The sequence below is a fragment of the Ammodytes marinus genome (genome assembly GCF_949987685.1).
Source record: "Ammodytes marinus genome assembly, chromosome: 20".
Lineage (NCBI taxonomy): Eukaryota > Metazoa > Chordata > Actinopteri > Uranoscopiformes > Ammodytidae > Ammodytes > Ammodytes marinus.
The window spans coordinates 7575723-7596256 of NC_137224.1; the positions used below are offsets into that span (position 1 = coordinate 7575723).

The window sequence follows — 20534 nt, forward strand, 5'->3', positions numbered from 1 at the left end:
GCCATGTGCATGCCTGTACATAATTTGGTGTGTGTGTGTGTGTGTTCCTTATTAAAAAAGGACTCCTACTCCCTCCTTTATTTGCTCTCCTTCACCCCATCACCCTTTCCACCCCACCAATCGAGAGAGAGAGAGAGAGAGAGAGAGAGAGAGAGAGAGAGAGAGAGAGAGAGAGAGGGAGAGAGAGAGAGAGAGAGAGAGAGAGAGAGACTGGTCTGACTCCCACCGTTCATATCGGAAGCTTGAGAGAGAGAGAGAAGCAGAAGAGAAAGAGAAGCTGTCACAGAGAGCAGGGAGCGCACAACTTGTTCACATGTAGCCTAACCGCCAGCGAAAGGGGGAAGAAGAAAAAAATAATTACACGGATTTACAAATGCCATTAATCCCGTGACCGGTGACCGGGAATGGAAACAGACTGGCCGGCAATGAGAAGTTGTTTGATCCGGGTGGTCGCGTGAGCAGCGCAGGCTCCAGGGAGAAACTCATGGTAGGTTTATAATTACAGACACTTAACTAGTATTATTCCCGATTATTTTTATTTATTTATGTCATTGCATTAGTTTCATTTCCATCCAGCCCTTTTTTATATCTCTCTCTCACTATCGTGTCAGTGTGGTTGAAGTTCGTGCCCTTGGGTTTTTCAGGCTGCACGACTGTGTCTCCTTGTAAAGCGAGCGGTTGCAAAGAAATGGAAAAGTTTCTTTGGGGGGTTATTTGACTGTGTGTGTGCTGTGATGCCCTGTATCAAAACCGGAGACGTCGCCAACATAACGGGCTCCTTTCAGCGGAGAGGCGCCCGTGGCTGCCCGTTGAGAATGAATGGGTCACTATGTATTCTCTAATCTAACTCAAGAGTTGACTCAGTCTTCCTCGGGTGGTTTTTTTGAAAGAGAGTGAGAGAGGTAGAAAGAAGCTGCTGCTTGTAGCGGAGTAAAATAGCGCGTGGACTATAGTCGTGTAGTGGAACGACTCTCAAAGGAAATTATAATCAATCATTGCGATCGGGTTGAAACATTGAATCATGCCGAAGCTGCCAGTTCTTTAAAGGGGATGCCTTTATTTCTCCAGAAATTAGATATTTTGTTTAATTTTTCTTTTACAATTTGATTGTGCGGGGATGTCTGGCTTCCCATTCATGAGATGCGATTGTTATAGTGTGGGGCGCTTCAAACTGTGAGAGCCAAAACAAAAGGATGCCCCGCTGACCAATGGGAGCAGGGCAAGCCTCAGAGCTCTCCACTCTCTTCTCTTTGTCCAATACCTGAAACACTAAATAGATCACAGATCATTGCCAAGAGGTATTTGCCAGATGGATCACCGTGCGTATATAACACAGAGAAATGGTTCGCTTTTTCACCCTTTTTTTATTTTAGTGGTGATGTTCTGCCCGGTTGCACACAGACGCACCTCAGACTGGTGCGTTCAGGAACTGAGGAGCCATCAACATATAGGCTATACCTGCTAATTAGGCACCCAGCAGTTTCCATCACAGCCTCCCTAATTGACTCATTAACTTATCTATAGAGATCAGGCTTTTCTTCGCTGCATTTAAACTTGCACATCTCCAGACATAAAAAAATTTCAGTGTTGCTGTTGCAGCATGGATTCATGTGAGGAAGTTTTGGTTAATGGTTAAGACAAGCCCTCAGGGTTCATCACATCACTTTAACCCCCCACCACTTCCCCTCATTACTTTCTTAGGAGTTGACTAAGTTGATGCAGCAGACTAACACATGGGTTTGAAAATCACTGTGCTATGCTTTGGTGGAAGGCTATAGGTGCGTATAGCGTATTGCCAGCACATTAGCCTTAAAGCTCCCATATTGTACACTTTTTGGTTCTATTATACACCATATTATATGGTCTTAGTGGTCCCTAATACGTTTTTCTTCAATTGTTTGCTGAAAAAAACTTTCAGATAATTTATTGTACTATGCTGATGTTCAGCTAATCTCACAATGGCCTATTTTTTTTAAAAGAGCTGCAGCTCCCCTCGTAAATATACAATCTTTGAGCTCCCCGCCCCCTGTCCGGAAGCGAAGCCAGATACGCCTCGCCCTCTGTCTGTTTGTAAACAATGATGACGTATAGCCTGTTAGCACAGTTAGGTTTAGCCTACAGAAAAAGATGGTGGCTACTGCGAAGCTAGCTCGGGAGCTAGCTGCTAACAATATCACTAAAATCAGTGAAACAATTATCTTCAAAGTCAGACTTCTTCAGTATACCTTCCAATCCTTTGTCCTGTTAAAACGAGGCATTTCCAAACTGGTGTGGGGAATAGAAATATGTTTTTATGAGCAAAAGCTGAATGCTTGTCCCAAAGCTAATAGCTATACACCAGTCAGGCAAAAATACCAATAAAAACATTTATTTCAGTTTCACTGTTTGAAAAAAAAGCACAAGTAGCTTCCTATCCGTTGTGTTATTAAAAACGAGGCTGCTGTGGTTAAGATAAATTAGTGGCTTATGCAACATTCATCATGTTTTGCCGTACTACAGGCATCTTGTCGCTTAGCAACAAGCAAACAACATGGGGGTGAAGGAATATTTTTCGAGAGGATCTCGGGGCCGTGGACCAATAAGAAGTAGGGGGGTGGACTGCACAGTGGAAGCTTCTGGCTTTCCAGTTTTTGACGTCAGAAACGGGGAGAATTCTGACTGGAGTATATTGGGTGGAGAGGTGGAGGGTTTCAGAAAAGGGGAGAGTGAGAAAAGGAGAGAGCTTTCTTTTGTTATACTTTGGCAGTCTGTAGGCACACCGTAGACCCATAATTATGTTCAAAAACATCGGAAAAGTGCATTTGCACAATATGGGAGCTTTAAGGGTTTTCAAACAGAAAGAAATGGGAGACGAATGGGGTGAAAATGCATTAGGGGTGGGAATCCATCAAGCAGTGAATCGATTAGTCGAATGACAGAAAATAAATCTTCAGTGTGTCTCGTTCATCTATCCAGCAAAAATGCCAAATATTATGCGGGTTCAGCTTCTCAAATTTGAGGGAATACTGCTTATGTCTGATTGAATAATTGTAAACTTAATATTTATTTTGGTTTTGGACTGTGAGCACTGCTGTAGGAATTTCTGAGGGACTTTTTTGTAGACATTTTATAGACTAAAACAAGAATAAACAATTTAAAAAAAGGGGGATGTAGAGTACAAAGTTCTTGAGGATGCACTCATAAGGCTTGCATGGCTTGGCTAGACATGTATGTGTAGGCTATGTGTCATGTTGCGAGTGTGTAGCCGCATGATTGCAGATTGTCTGTGTGGGAAGAGGGAGACGAGGCGTTGTAAATGTGTTAGGGGGGATGCTCTTCTACGCTGCAATATATTATTATACAGCGAGTGGGCCGGATGATTAGAATGATTTAAATGCCACAACAGGGTGTAGCGCGTGTGGCCTCTAGCAGCCACTCGGTTTTGTTTGAGCTCATTTCATCTCTCCCACAACGGTTTTTTTTCTGAGGAGTGACTGAAGCACTTTGATGAAATACTGTGTCCAAGATAAGTCTATCTGTGATATTTCTGGCACATTGTTTTGATTTAGATGCAGCGTGAGCTCGGATTGATAAAGTATTCATTTTAAAAGGACTTGAAGTAAATGAACAAAGAATCACACTGCCACTTTTCATCTAATGTGCATGCGAGGCAGGGCTTTGTGCAAACAGCATGCAGAATGAGACACAACTATGAATGAACAATGTTCTTTTGATAACTCTTCTATTAACTATGGAAGATCGACATGGTAAGAGTTTTACAACCAGACTTTGATTACAATGTAAATTTGATCACAGCAGGATGAATTTTTGCTTGTTGGTTCTCTTAAGAGAGTCCAGTGTTACTGCTTACTTTCAGCAGATTTAATTATTGCAGTACAGACAAAGAGGGGACGCCTTTGTTTTTGAAATCTTTGTAGGAGAGTTCTCATGGGAAGGGAACTAGATTGAAGCTTGCCGAGTGGAACCTCTGGGAATTCAATTGCAGTGGCCCTTTTAAGGCCACTCCATCATGAAAATTTAGGGGAATATGGCAGCAAGCATGCACAGGGCTATTGTCCTTTTCAGATATGTGGGTTTAAGGTCATCAGTCGCTGACAGTTCTTCATTGTGTGGACAAACGTAGATACAGAGACTGGATTAGTGTGAGTCAAATGATCACACCAGGGTTGCATCAAAGCTGTTCTTTTTCTTCGCCTTTCACATTTGTTCCCATGTTGTTACAAAATTTGTCTTTGTGTAGTTTGCAAATGCATGCCCGGTGAATTTTGTGCAGCTGAGCAGCTTTTATTTGTTAATACAATTGGGTCCAAACAAGACTTTCACGCGAGTTGTCCCATCCCGAGTTAAGTGTCATCCAGATTTAATACAGGGGTGATCGTGTTTATTCAAACTGTCAGAAAGGAGAGAATGCCTTGCCATGTGTTTGTCTCAGGGGGAGGTGTTTAATAGTTGGAAATAGATTTGTATTTGGTAAATGCACTGGCTGCGTTTTGATCAATCACAAATAACCAGAAATCTGTAGCAATGATAAACAGTTGTTCTGCATGTTCTGACTTGTTGCCAACTTCCTCTTGCTCCACTTTATGAGAAAACAAGCATGTCTGGGACATTCTGCACCAGACTCACTGCCAGAGCCTCCCTGTCTCATCCCAAATACCTCTAACCGGACCCTTTATATAATATCCCATTGCTTTCCCACTGACTCACACATTCTGGCCCTGCTCTGATAACTGAGCCCCCCACCCTTCATCCTTTGAGATAAATCTCCTTCTCCAGCCTGAAGCAACACACTGTGTTTCTCAAATGAAGCATTTGACCTCTCTTTCAGGGGCCTTTTATTTCAGTCACTGCTGCAGGAAGTTCAGTGTCAAGTGTGGCGCATCAAAGGCGGCTGTGTCCAGCTCCTTGGGGGCTAAGCTGGGGGCACGGGGCATACAGGCTGTCCGCATGTTTGTGTATGTAGGCAACATGAACACATAACAGGGTCAGCTCCCTGCCTTTCAAATATGATCTCCTCTCATGTATCGCAGGCTTATATATTTTTTGGACAAACTATAAAAATGAATTAGCCTATTTTTCTTCTTAACCCACCACATTTCGGTTCTAAAACATTCAACATGCATTCACAGAAATTATACTTAATAGGCTTGTATTCAGCCATTCTGTAATGTTGCCTTGCTTTGAAAATGTAACTCTATGGATCAACTGGTCTTGGTGTCCCTCAGTGCTCACAGATTGTTGGTCAGTGCTGAAACAATAAGTGAAATAGTGAACTGAAATTAAAATCTTTGAGTAAAAAAGTAATCAACCAAAAATGGCACATATCAATATTGTGGGGTTTTAAGCAGTTGCTTGGGCAAAACAAGCATTATGAAGGTCACTTTGGAAAGTGTGATTAACATATTTCATCAGTTTTTTTCTGGCATTCTACAGACTAAACTATACAGTATATCAAACGCAAAGACAACAATTGACAGACTAATAATAAAATGTTGCTGCCCTGTTATTTGAGGTGTGGTATCGATGGTTTACAAACGGAACCCTGCACATCATGAAACTGCTATGGATACATGCATCCTCATCAGTATGTAGATATATATATATATATTTTTTTGCATCAACATAAGCAACCGGACTGTCAAATGCTGTTGTGTTCATTGTGTCTATTTAAAAGTTCAGTCCTAGGCTATTCAGCGGCTCTATCAAAACATGTCCACCCTGAAAAGATGACATCCATAGCTTCACGCCTGGCTGTCACCAGTAACCCCTTTGTTGCATAAATGTTTTATAGACAGACTGCTGTTTTTGAGTGCTTTGCATTGAAGTGACAGCAGGCTCCAGTGCAGGAGTTGGGAAATAATGGTGCTTGCAGTGGAGCCCAGTGATGGATGGATCCTCCATTGAAGTTATGTTATGTATTCCTGATGAGAGTGGTGGATCACCGGACAGGATTTATGTGGCTGTGGAGGAGCAAACCGCTCCAGAAGATGCTGTCCGTCTGACGTGGGCGGGTCCCAGGCCTATTTGTCATTGTGATTGATTGTCTTCCAGTGATTAAGCTAATACACTGACAGACATCTATTCTCTTTTATCTCTTGAGTGACTTGTTTGGAAGTTTTTTTCATCAATGTTATTGGCTCTAGTATACCAAGAAGGGAAGCATCACGGCATCTAGTATATGTTTCATTTTCTCTGGTTAAGCTTTGTCAGAGTTTGTAAGCTCAAAATCCTTTCAGGGTAATTTGAACAGTGCAGTACACAAGACATTTATAAGTCATATACAGTGCCTTGCAAAAGTATTTATACCCCCTGAACTTTTCCACATTTTGTTAAATTACAACCACACAGGTTAATTTATTATATTGGGATTTTATGTGATAGACCAACACAAAGTGACGCACAATTGTGAAGTGGAATGAAAATTAAATATGTTTTACAATTTTTTTTATAAATAAAAAACTGAAAAATGTGGCGGAGTCATGTGTTTAGAATGGCCCAGTCAATGTTCAGACCTAAATACAATTGAGAATATCTGGAAAGACTTGAAAATTGCTGTTCACAGACGCTTTCCATTCAACCTGACGCCGAATCTGAAGCTTAAGCTATTTTGCAAAGAAGAATGGGCAATAATGTCAGTCTGTAGATGTGCATAACTGGTAGGGACATACCTCAATAGATTTGGAGCTGTAATTGCAGCGATAGGTGGTTCTACAACGTATTGACTCAGGGGGGCTGAATACTTATGCACGCTACACTTTTCAGTTTTTCATTTATAAAAACAATTGTAAAACATATTTTTCTGGGCACATTGGATTTAAGTGAAGTAACAATTAAAAAAGGATTAAAAGCAGGTATATCTTCTGTCAAGTAAAACAATAATCACTTAAGTCTATAGATAAAAAAAACACCTCCATACTGAAGAGGAAAGAGGATGAAATAGCGGCAGACAAATGAAAATCAACATGTTTTCAAAGAGCTGAGATTGTCCACATGTGTGGGACTTGTAATTTGCATATCTGTAGGACACATTTTGGCAGCAGCAGGAGCCACTGTGCGTGATTTGGACATCGAGCTGGGACTTTGGGGGTGCTGAGCAAGAAGGTAAATCTGGCATCCCGGAGTTGCTGTGTGCCGCTGCCAAGTTGGGGGTCATTGCTTGTATTAATGACGCATGGGAACTAAACTGGCTCTTTATTTCCCTCACCATCTGTACCCAGTTGTGATGTAAGTCGGGCGAATGAGAGCAGCCCCCTTTTGGAGCGATTATTTTGATTTATGGCGGGACTATGTGGCTTGGGATGATATTACTTATGCAGGGAAAATAGTGTGTTTACAATCATGTGAAATATCCACATTTACTAAATATGTCACTGGTCTTATCTCTTCATTATTAGGATTAAAATCGTTGAAGAAAAATTTATGGTTAATGCGCTCATTGTTTTTGGCTTTTGCTGAATTTTGTTATTAAAGGAGCTGATTGGTTTAAACTAAAAGAAGACCCCCTCAGGGTGTCCAGAAAACTTTTTTTAAATATTTATTTTATATTGATATATATAACATCAAATGTGGTAGGCATCAGTATTAGTAATATAACTAAGACAAAAAATAATAAGTGGAACATCATTCGTTAATACTTTTTTCACTATCAATATTTAGAGTAGGAGAGTGGGGGTGCCCAGTTGTCTCAATTTTGGCCCACAAATGTCTTTTGTGTCCACTAACATCAGTCAAAGTTAGTTTCTGACCTTGATCTTCACTAACCTCAACCAAGTAATTGGTGGCTGGTCAAAGATGCTCATATGAAACAGTTTTGTAAGAATGTTTTGGAATATTCAGACCTATTATACTCCTTAGGTTTCTTTGAAAAACACTTTTGAGTTAACGAGAAACAAAGAGAAATGGTAAGCAAAAAGCAAAATAGGAGTCCTCTTAAATTCAGTTTTGGTTAAAGAAATAAAAATAATGAGATTAAGTTAAATTAATTTTCTAAGAGTTTGTGCATCCACATTTCTGTATAATTGATTTCTTTAATCTAAAAAAAAACATTCCAGAGTAACAAAACAACAAAACAACAAATATTCATGATTCTGTTTTTACACTCATAACTTATGAAATCTATATTTAAGCTGTCACTGGGTCATGGAAGCGTTAATGTTTTGCCATGGAATCCCTTAGGTTAGCAGAAAGACCCAGTATTAGTGGTTTTGAGTCTGTGTGTGTGTGTGTGTGTTTCAGTATCTGTCTTCCAGATGTCACTCTAATGGGCCTCAGCACAGACCTTTGGGGACATAAACAATGTACAGCACTGAGGAGAGATGTGTTCATTTTCCACTTACCTCAGACAACTCCTTTTAAATGAGCAACTGTGGGCTTTTCTGTTGTTGTTTTTCAACTTTTGTTATCTCTATCCATTCCTAAGTAATGTAACTGACATAACGCCATAATAGCCAGTTATGGTGACTGCAAGCAGTGGCAGCCCCAAGGCTCATTTAAACCAATTCAAAATGCGGCGTCTTAACTAACTCAGACTGGTAAACAAAGAACTTGCATGCACTTGCCACCTCGCTGCACGCCTGTCTGGGTTCAAAGATCAACATCGAGTTCCGTTTACCAGACAGCCTCGAAATGTCCAGCAGAAGCGTCAGACGCACCTGCGGCTCTGTTTGCATTTTGCAGGCTTTTTCTCTGGCACTTAGAGATACACTCCGACCTGGCCCGGGTCACAAGGAATTTGTACAAATGCTATTTTCATCACTGCAGCTATCATTTTGTGGGATTATCCCTGCCAAGTTCATTTGGAGCTGTGCAGGCAGCCGCTGTCAGTTTGAAGCTTGTGGCAAACCAGAGAAGTTTTTACACTTTGCAAGATGGATGTGTTATTGAAGGTAGAACGTCTCTTCCCCCATCCTCCATCGGGACGTGACCAAGCAGGTAGAGTTGTGATTAAACTGTTTTGTGCTGCAATCTACTCACGGAGCATACAGAACAGGACAGATGTTTTGTTGTGATTTATGTTAAACCTCACACTCAAATTAGAGTGTAAGTGATCCTTCTGTGAGAGGGCTAGAACACATTGGCAAGCCTTTAAAACGCATATAGCATGCAATTAATCCTCAGTATTAAAATGAGACCTCTTTATGCTCACCCTTAATTTGGCGAAATTAACCTGCCTGCCATGTCTAATAAGCCTGGAGAATTTGTCCATGCCTTCATTATTTTGGAAGTCACATGCATAATGTACCAGGGAGAAGATTAAGTGCAGCATCTTATAAATTGAAAATCCAGGGGCCGAGTTAATATTATGGATCTGCTGGGATGTCCTCGGGTAGCCTCCCTAAAACTGTTTGCATCAGGCCTGCTCCCGAAAGGAGCCGTAAACCATGCCGACTCAGTAATAGCCAAAGTTTTGTTAATTCACACGTTTCCTTGGCAGTCATAGGTTAACGCTCTATCCGTGCACATATCCCTCTCTGGTAGGGGGCTCAGCGCGGTTCGCGATGAAACTGACTGTTAACTAGGTGTGAAGCGCTACCGCACAGGATTACCTCACGTCTCCCGTGGAACATTAAGAAAGTGGGGAATTAAACAAGAAACAGGAAGCGGCGCTGGAAACATCACAGCCTGAGGTGCTTCTTCTCATCATCACACATCGTAACAGATGGAAAGGAATAGTCTGTAATACCTTTTTTCAATTTACTGTGTGGCGTGCCTTGGTGGGCGTCAATGGTATCCAAGTTGTATTTGCAGTGAAAAATCTGACTGTTTGATGGCGGTGAGTTATTCCTGGAATCCTCCCATCTGTAGGATTTTAAGTAGATGTTGTTTTTGCTTCTTGGGAGATACTCAAGATTTCCTCCAGCTTTAGTCAAAGTCTGATAAGTAAACAAGACGGCTCAACTGGAAAGAAAGTTTCTCTCAAGCCTAATTTGATTCAACAAATGAGCTCCTCTTGGTTTCCTTAGTTGGCCATCCAGTCTTCAGTGACTTATCCTTGTATGAGTCCAGGGGACAATCATTATTATCATTATCTTCTGTATGATGGGCAACTATTGGAAATTTCAAAATGTACTTGCCTTCTGACAACAATGATTTACATGCAACGCTTAAACATCCCAAGTGTCCATATCATTCTGACTCATAACACTGCTACACATTACAAATTCATCCCACAGCCACTTTGTTAACCTAAAGCATTATGTGAAGTAGTGACATGTAATTCGGAAATTTTTATGTAATCACAACGTTGAATGCTAACAAGCTGTAAAGGGTTTGCTAATTAGGCTTAAGGGTGATAGATTTAAAAAAAATAAGTTATGAATTAATTGAATTCCCCAGGCTGGAGCCACTGAAAAATAAGTCACCAGTGAGAATAGTAGCTGCACTGTCCGCTGAAAATCTCCTATCTCCACTTTTGATTACTTTAGTTTCTTAATTGGCTGGATTTCATCTTGGTCTGAGTGGAACATCTTTGCAAAAACCTACAGAAAGCCAATGAGAATAACTATTTTGAGTCTTCTAGGCACTCATAACTATGTCTCGAATTTCTTTACTTTTGTTATTTTTGTTTTATTTGACCAAAATACATACTTTATTTGTATGTTGCGCAGATGTTCCTGGAAAAGGAAGTAGTGGTTTACCAAGTTTCAGTAGGATTCCAGCAAATGGAAGTGTTTACAGATGTGTCCTGCAAGTCTCAAGGGTTTCGATGGGCATCACCGACTGTCCATCCAACACCGACCGTCCATCCAACAACATGTGGATGGAAATATACCCCACAATGCACTACTGTTCAATTTAAATTCTTGTCTTGAAGATTTGAAAGTCCTTCCACAACATTCCTCCAATACAAGTGTTACTGTTTTCCCCTGAAGTTTCTTTGAGCCAACTTTAATCGGAGCCATTTACACTGCACTGTGGGTTCAGAGGTATTTCACTGGAAACTGTAAACATTCCCGTTGGATTAATTGCCAACTACTTATCCAGGTCTTTTGGTTTCTTGTGAAAAAAAGGGAAAATTAACAGTAGATTGAACTTTGGACCACATATAGAGGGCCAGCTTGTCAGGTCTCATAAAGAGAGAGAGGTGGTGAGCGGGAGCAGGCATTCTTAGAGTGTTGGATACACGGAAAGTTGGTCGTCTGAAGGAAGAGATCAGATTAGGAAATGGGCCAAATTCTAGCCTCTGCAATAGTTCTCGTTGTTGTCCCCAGTATGATTGTGTTTTGTTTCTTTAAGAAATGTATTGATGTAATCCCAAAATTGACACTTACCGGCTTGTTTTTTAATCTGCCATTTCCTGATACAAAGTAAATAATGGTGCTCGATATAAATGTTACAGGCTGCACATTATTTTCAATTAGAAACACGAGAGATGGACCTTGAGATGAGAAACCACATATAGAACTTAATTCACAAATCCAAAACAACTTCCAGTCGTCCCACGCAGCACTGATCAACCATGAATCGAATTGAGATGTCATGACTTCTTGTTCACTTTGCCCACAAACAAAACTTACTTACAAATTATTTCCCAGTCAGTCAGAATTGGACGAAAGATTTGTATTTCACAAACAAATAGTGTGGGCTACATCAAGAGAAAAGAAAACATCTGTCCACTGACACAGGAAGTGACTGGAAGATCACAGTGACTGGAAGATCACAGAAGATCTTTACAGACAAGCAAACAAAAAAGAAGAAAACTTTTCCAGCAAACATGGTAGTACACACAAGGATGTCTCCAGAATAGTTTGAATTCATTGGGAAACACATTTTCTTAAGTTAGATAATACCTTAAAGACACACGCATTTAAGTTCATCTTGATAAATGATTCATTGGAAGCTGCTGTGCAAACACAGCACTATTTTGCATATGCCCCTCAAACTCGAAGCTCCTCTTCACTTTGCACAGGAAATCCTTGAGAATTTATTGTGTTATAAAAAATGCAGCTCTTAAAAAAAAACTGCCATCGTTTGCTCATAATTTGCTCTAAAGTAGGCTCCGGTCCCAGATAAGACAACCTTTCACTTCTCCTTTTATCTCTGAATTATCATAGTCAGTCCCAATTCTGCCTCCTCGTAAACATTCCATTCTCCTCACAACATATCTATTACCGCGATCAATAATATAAATGTCAGCCATTGTTTTTCTGCACTTTTTAATTATGCCATCATATGCACTTAACCACCTCAGATGCAGCCATGGCCGTGGGAAGCTGCCAGTGAAATTAAAATAATGAATAAAAGATAAGACCGTAGAAATTGCTGAAGTGGGACTCCCAGGCTGAGCAGCAGTTATGAATCCAGGGCAGAGGCCACGTATCTCGACACCATCCACAGCGGTGAACGGGTCCGATGGCTGTGTTTATAATTTGACCCGGCGGCTCCCCAGTCGGGTCATGGTCAGGTCAGGCCTGACTTCCTGGAGATTAGATTCTGATCTTTTGGTCAGCAGTGTGTATGATCTGGGGGAATGTGACGGCTGATTTCTCCCTGGGTAATATGATGAATGAATCCCCTCTGCGCCAGGGTTAATACTGATCTTGTCTTCCCTTGCTTGTGATTTACATGCTTAGATTGGGCTCCAGCCCCCTGGGGGTGCTGAAAGAGGAAGTGACATATTTGACAGGTCATAGGGCTCATGCTCGCTTGGGCTTCGTGGTACGTAGATGTCAAGCCAAATGCAATCTAGTTTTCCAGATGTTGCACTCGTATACCCAAGCTATTGTAATGATTAATTTCATGCCTCAGTACCTCACTTTGGGTTCTCGCTTCATTTACTCCAACAAATTATGCCTCTTCCAATTGATTTAATGTATTTAAATAAATAGATATTCCACAATTAAGGTTCAGAATTTTCATTTTTAATCACGTTTTTATAATGAACGTTCAAAAAAAATGTATACAAAAATCTGGTTAAGATTCTAAAATCAAAACACCAGAGTACATTTATTTGTTGTGATTTTAGAGAGACTCATCTTCTGTGATTCTCTCTACTTCCTAGAAGGTAAAGCATTTTTTGAGGAGTCCTCTACACATAAAGACACTTTACTGTAATCTGCAGGAAGTATTGCAGTATTTTGGAAGACATACAATTTAGATTGGGTTATTGTATTTTATTTATTTTAATACAATCAAACCTCAAGTGTATGGCCAGCATTTATCATGAAATAATATTAAGGGTAGACCTATCTCTTTAGAAAAATACACATGTATATGTATATATAATAATATTTATATATGACACGTATTGAAAGCTTACAGAGACAGCTCTTATTTAAGATACCTCTTGCAAATTAAAATAGCCTTGACACAGGAGGAGGCAGTGTCATCGGCAGTTATTTATCACCAGCACCCATCAACCAATCACAAGGTTGATTCAGGGTTACATGTCTGGGGGAGTCTCATGGTTGTGCACCCTTGCTGTGGCCTCATACTGAACTTTAATTATTGTGAGTGGCCTGATGGAAAAAAGAAAAAAAAGTTTTTTTCCAGCTGACACAGCAGTGAGCAGATGGTTTCACAGACGAGAACATACATTAATGCATGTTTACATCCCTTTGGCTACTGTTGGCATTTACAGTCAGCTCATTGGCCGTTAATGTAGAAAAAAAGCCATATTTGGAAACCGTCTGGTTCTGCAGGCAGTACTGACATTCTGATAACCATTTGAAGTCATTAGCTGTTTAATTTCTGTTTATTTGCTTTGGGGTACATTTATTTGTTCCTAAAGTGGAAATTACTTGATATTGATTTGTGGACAAGCTTGTTCCTGAATGAAAACAGTTTATTCAGTGTGACAGTGGAAGGTTAAAATCCCTCATTGAGAGTAGGTCTTGAATGCTGCAAGTCTTTGGACAGAATGTGCTCTTCTATTCTCAAGGTCTTCTTATAAATGTATTGCACGTTTCCAGTCGATCACGTCCTTTTTTGTACTGAAGTTTTTTATTCCTGCACACCTTGAACATAGCGAAAGTACCAAGCTTGCTATGCTTTGTCTCCTTTCGCAAGCTCTGTGGATGTGAAGGCAATCTAACAGCAGATTGGTGTTTATGCTGTGCCCTTTCCACTTGTGGTAATTTGTGTTTTTTTACTACCGTCGCAGATAATAGAGTCTTTCGGAAATGTCCATGTTTGTGTCTGTATAGTAAGGAAGCAACACTGCCAATACTTATATGTGCACATGTATTACCTTACATACCTGCCTGATAATTCAGGGATAACCACTTGTTTACACCATGTTTGTCAGTCAGTATTACATAACATACTCTAAGCCTCGTACTGTCTTTAGTGTTTCTAGTAAATATATCTAGATTTGTGTCCATTGAAATCTTAATTTGATCCTTAAATCATCAACATGTCTCTGATTTAATTTGTGATTATAAATTGGATATTCTGTGATTAATTTGTCTTTAAGGATTTCACCATTTTGCATCAACTCTTTGTGCTAATATGGATAAGGCTTAGAGACTCACTCCGTGGGGAAACCTAATATAGAACATATAGCAGCAACACAACCTGTAATCTGCCTGTTGCTCTGCAGATAAGCAATGTTTAAGATGTCATGTTACGTTAACAGCACAGAATAATATAATATATTCTGACATACTGTATCATTAGACCTCCCTCTTCTGGTCCTCAGTGGACAGACAAATACATGGAGGCAAATTGTCTTAAAGAGTCGCTCTAAGGGATTCCTGCAACATTTTTCAGAGAAGAAACAAGCAAGAAACTGTAATGGGTTTTTGTCAGGCCAAAAATAAATACTTATTAATCTTCTGAAGTAGTTGAAGATGAAGACAACAACTCAGGCCTGTGGAGGTCTGTGAGTGTAACCAAGATTTTTGTAACCAATTTCTGTGATATGCAGCAGTGAGTTCTCGATAGCTTGAGAGATAACAAAGGCTCTTTGCTTTGAATCAAAACAAAAAGGGCATTTCAGGGGCCCATCGGCAGGCCAGGCAATTAATTTCCTCCATTTGAAATACCAGAGAGCTGGGGAAGTAGGACAGTGGGCTCTCCAAAGCACATATTACTAGTCCAGCCAGGTATAATAATCATTCACCGCTGTGGTTTGAGGAATGAATGATTAAAGGGCTGTGTAGTATTTGTGTCATTCCTATTGTCTGAGGGCATTTACAACACTATGGAATATGTCCACTGTTCACGGACGGGAGATGAAAAATAAAGAAATAGTCTTAACCGGCAAGTAAAGTCTTTTCTAGGAGGTTTGTGTCACCAGTTGGCCATATTTGTCTTTACAATCAATGCCAAAGAAAGAAAATGTCCCCACTCACAGCTTGAAACAAGCTGAAATTTGAAACATTTATTAAGCACCAGTCCTATTATTTTGTTGTCAACCCTTGTTATTCCATCTATCGTAGCAAATAGAGTACAAATAAAAAATATTCTGTCTATCTTCACTGCAGCTTTTCGCACAAATATTCGAATCATCCTGTATTGAGAGCGACACACATAAAAATGAATTGTTAAGCAAAGACGGAAAGGTACACAAGAGAACAGCAATTAGCTTGCAATGTGTGAGATTGGTTGGTTTTCCCGGGGCCGAGATGGACAGCTTGGAGCGGAGTATATGGCATACTTCAAATCTGCCTGACTGTTTCACTGATACGCCTCTGAATGACAGGGTATACAGTATTGGAGAGGTCTCCCTCTAATGAGATATTATGGCCGAGGCAATACCATTTGCACCACACAGGCGTGGAGACCATCAGCACAGCATGCAGGCCATTAATGCTGATGCCCTAGTCGTTGAAGTTAATTACAATAATTATGAATTTGAGATAAGTATGGTTAATGTGTTTGATCTTTCGAGTGAGATGACACTTGTGCTGGGAACTTACATACCACGCATGTTAGTGATATTTTCTTTTCTTGGTAGAAGTTAATAAGGTATACGCTTTAAGAGGTTGTTTTTTTAAATTTGTACGCATAATGTTATCGTTGTTAGTTAATGATTTATTAAAACTTCATAGATCAGTAATAATTCAGTCATAACTACTTGAGGGTTGATATGTTACTTTAATAACCGAGTTTAAATGATCCTTATCCAAAATTAATATTGACCAATATTTTAAACCCGATCTATATCAATATCAGCGTCAACACTCAACAGTTGTCCATGTAGGCTATACAAATCATATTAATAGTAAAAAGTCAAAGTTAATCAATAAAGCAGGAATAGTTAGCAATTTGTCATTCTCTCATAGGCAATAAATGATCGTGGAGGTGAAGAAATAAATGTGGTAAACATCCATCAGTGGGGTAAATGGTCCTATCTACTCTTTTCCATACAATTTGAAGGTTTGTCAGCTGAAAAGGTAGACGTTGCAACCTTGTATCCTCTTTGTTCAATGGCCTCCAACCATAGTTCCTTTGAAGTTAAGCCATTTCATCAGGTTTGATTGGCAGGAGCAATGTATTTGCTTTATGAATAGTGCAAATCTGTCAGGCTTCTAGTGGCCCACTCCTACAGTTAGCTGACTGATTGATTTAGATGAGAGTTCCCTTGAGTGTGACATTCTCTGGTCAATGACACAGTCCCTTTGTCCTCCTCCTTTCTCTTCATCTCCCTATCCTTCTTTTTACCATGCCCTCCCTATTTGAGAACCCCCTGGCCTCTACTTACGTCCTCGAGCAACCCATGAACCTCAGGCTTGATGAAGGACACAGAGGACAAGGTCATTAAGTGCTAATGGCCAGAAGACTGCAGATGAGCGCATATGCTCATCAATAGCAAACATTGCACTTGTAACGAGTAAAATCCTGAAAATTGTCATCCTACTTTTAGTGCTTTGATTGCAGTGTACTGTCCTTATCTGTGATTGAGAGGACTATGACCTGTAGTACTAGACCTGTAGTTTTTGATGCTTTAGATGGTAAGACTAAAAGAAAATGTGACCCTATGCCATTAGAGACTATTTAAAAGGTATGTGAGGACTACTTGTTGGGGTGAACTATTATGAAAGACAAGCACTGATACACCATCTGCGATATGTGGGCAAACTTTAACCCGAGTACCTATCATTATTTAAAAACCATTACCCCATATTTTTTTGTTTATTATTTTTGAAAGTGATAAAAAACAATCCTGTTCCAGATGATAAGTAAATGTTCAGGCTATACACATACAAACATGGCTCCGGGTTATTGCAGTGAAGCTGCAGTCAGAAAACTTTGTGAGGGTTGGAAGTTGGTCTTTTCCGAACGGGGCTCATTATTTCGCCACCTGTCTCCAGGAGAGATTGTTGCTGTGGCGTGATGCTGAGGGCCCAGCTGGGGGTAAATGACATTGCCTGAGCAGGTAGGTGGGCGCTCTCCAGCCGTCCTCTTATCATCTCTGCTGCAAGCTCCACGTGTACAGAATTGTGTAAAGGGTGTGGGCGATGGGATGTGGTGGGGCGGTTGCTTGCAGACAATATCGGAAGACGTGAGAAGGAGCGATGAGTCACTTCCATAGTGGCCCTTATCTTATGATGTATGCGTGCTGTAACGTCACAGCTGTATTCATGCAGTTTTAAGTGTGAAGGTGTGAAACCTTGCCAGAGGCCTCGGCCATATTCCCACTAATCCTTTGAAAAGTGTCCTAGACCCTCGGCTCTGTTGGCTTTCAGCTCCAAACACAAAGAAAGCCTCAAGGATAAAACTAGGCGTCGCTACTGCAGGAACATTATCATTAAAGATCCCCAATTCTCTCGCCCTTTAGACATTGGCCCTCCTTTTATCTGTGGGGGACTGTTGATCCATGTGACTTCTTATAATATAATCCCCCCCAGGTCCGGGTCGGGTATCTCTTATATTGGTGTCTCTCCCCAGGAGAGTCTGACATGCAGCCTGGTAGTTTCTATGCATCCCTCGTCCTTATCGCTGCCTCCACATTGTGACTCCGATGCACAGTGCGGATGGATAGGGTGTTGCTGTGTGCTGTCTGGATTAAAACAGCAAGTGAAAGGGGAAGTAAGTGAAATTGGTTTAACCCTGTGTGACGTGGATTCTACTCAAATAATTAGTCACAATCCAACTGACCAAGAAATTGGTGTCACTTACAGGATGACTCACTTTCTTCTTTTTTTTTTTTTACTTGCTTGCTTCTTTCAATTTACATTTCTATTGGGATGATGCACCTGCAGGAACAAACATATTGTATAACTGTTTGACTGCTTTGTATTGATTTCCAGCTCCAAAAATCAATAGATTTATAATGATTTATCTATTTATTTCATTTTAAACGGGTTGTGAACTACAACCTTCGCTCCTGTAGATGCCGAGAAATATCATATCATGTCCCATGTATCATGATTCCAATCGTATCATGAAGTTGCCAATATCCAGGTATAGTGGCCGACATTGGTGGTATCATGGTTCCCAATGAAGCAGAAACACAAATGCAAGTCAGCATTTGAACAGGATGTGACAATCACTAAATGTGACACATTCAGCCACAGCGTATTTTTTTATTAACCTTTATTTATACAGGTAAAATCTCATTGAGACCCAGGGTCTCATTTACAAGAGAGACCTGTTCAGGTAGGCATCAGCAGCAACACAAAGTTACAGACTAACTAAACATACAGGAGACACAACACAGAACACAAACGGTAAAATAACGCAGTACAAAGGGCAAAGAACAAGTTAAGTACAAGTTAAGTTATGTATAAGTGCAGACCCCCACGGACTGTCTCACCAGCCTTCCTACTAGCAGTCTAAAATCCCCTAAAGAAATAAAACTGGACAGCTTCAGCCTCTGCTGGAGCTTGTTCCAGGTTGCAGGCGCAGCGTAGGAAAATGCCTTCTTGCTCAGTTCAGTACGGACTGACGGGATGGCAAATGAGATGAAGTCCAGGGACCGGAGGCTGTGATCAGACTGTTTCCGTGCCAGATACATTGACAAATAAGAGTATACGGGAACCGTGAGTCAACACTGACCACTGGTCATCTCTCTAAGTTGACATTCTTTCTTTGCTCTTACTAGGCAGATGCCAGTGGATGAGGTGGGCGGTTCTCCACAACTCATCATGGATAGCACTCGTCAGCCGTTCCCCCATCCCAAAACTTCCCGTTTGGCTGGCTCCTGCTACATAATATCTCCCTGCGTCTGAGCTGTGACACCTGGGACTCGCAGGCTGTTGACAGCATGACGCAGATGGACTACAAATACAGCCTGCTGGGCTCCACAGTGGACGACTACCGGAAGAGGCCGTTGCTCTTGCAGGTAGACGACACACCAATGAACCTGTTTGCAATCCTAGAGGTGAAACGGGAGCTACCGAGGCGCTGGAACACCCTGGGCTGCTTCCGCAAGATTCGGTTCTACAGCATCCTGTTCGGCCTGGCTGTCACGTTCCTCATCATGGCTTCGTACATTCTAACAGGTGACAAGAAGGGCCTCCTCCTCACCCCTTCCCCCTACCACTTCGGAAGCCTAGTCAGCCCAGGACCCTTTTCCTTCAACCTCTCCTCAGTTAAGGATTACGCACATATCAAGCTGGTGGTGAAGTCCATCAAATCCAAGGTTGAGTTCCGCAGCAGTCGACAGCTCCCAGAGCTCAAGGCATTGGTCAACAGTGAGCCACATGTGAGTATAGCCAAAGCATACTGTATGTGTTATTTCACATTTAGTCTATTCAAAGATATCTTAAGGTAGCAAATTCTAATTCCCTATTTCAATCATAATACGAACAGGGCCACTATGATATTGATCTAATTTTTAATTGATGATCACAAACGTGTGTTGAAGCATATTTAAATGCTAAGTGAAAAGTTGATTAAAATCTGTATTTGTGCCTATGCTTACACTGGTTGCAGTTTTTAATTGAATTTCTGAAACTAGTGCAGTGCCCGTAGGAAGCAGGTATTAACTTATGCATGCATGCATGTAACCCGTCTATGAAAGTGGGACGCAGAAACAGATGTAGCCTACACATAGGCAGTGTAACACAGTCATTGAAATGGCTGTCGCATCGCTCGTCAATGTCACTTTTGGTCTATCTTTAATATTTTTTGCGCCATATAATCCTCAGCAGCATTTATTTTTGCAACCAAAATGAAAGGCATTTTTGCATCTTACATAGTCTGTTGCTCGTTTAGGTGTTAGTTTTTAGTGTATTTAAAACATTTTGTGGAAGCAATCATGTTTACATTCACCGGTAGCAGAGCTATCAGAGACCGTGCTAATTTAAATGGAAAACGCTATTGACACGCTAAGTGAAATTAGCATCACTGTCATGGAAGTGTTTAACTATACATTAACTGTATACCAGTGAAAATAGCGTAACGTGCAATCTTTAACACTATAGCGGACAGGTTTGAGTTGTTGATGTCTGTGGTCTTTTGTAAAGTTGGATGCATTGAATGAGGAAGTAACAACAGACTCTGTCTGCAGTGTGTGTCCTGCTCGTCAATGCAAGTTTTGGTCGCAGCAGCCAATCAAATCAGAGGGAGGCGGGATTTAGTTGGGGATTACTTCATGCTCCTTGCTCACTGTAGCCGTCAGTGTGGGCACATATTCGCCGTCAGCA

At 40.8% G+C, this 20534-nt stretch overlaps 1 protein-coding gene across 1 annotated transcript in view; it reads left to right on the top strand.

Annotated features, from left to right (window-relative positions):
* The first annotated feature begins 267 nt into the window (after window positions 1-267).
* Window positions 268-20534, top strand: part of chst15 (carbohydrate sulfotransferase 15) — a 32865-nt gene continuing 12598 nt past the window's right edge. The window contains exons 1-2 of the mRNA XM_080048927.1: window positions 268-487; window positions 18989-19591. Coding sequence (XP_079905053.1) covers window positions 19151-19591 — 441 coding nt within the window. The 5' untranslated portion in view covers window positions 268-487; window positions 18989-19150. The remainder of the gene's footprint in view (window positions 488-18988; window positions 19592-20534) is intronic.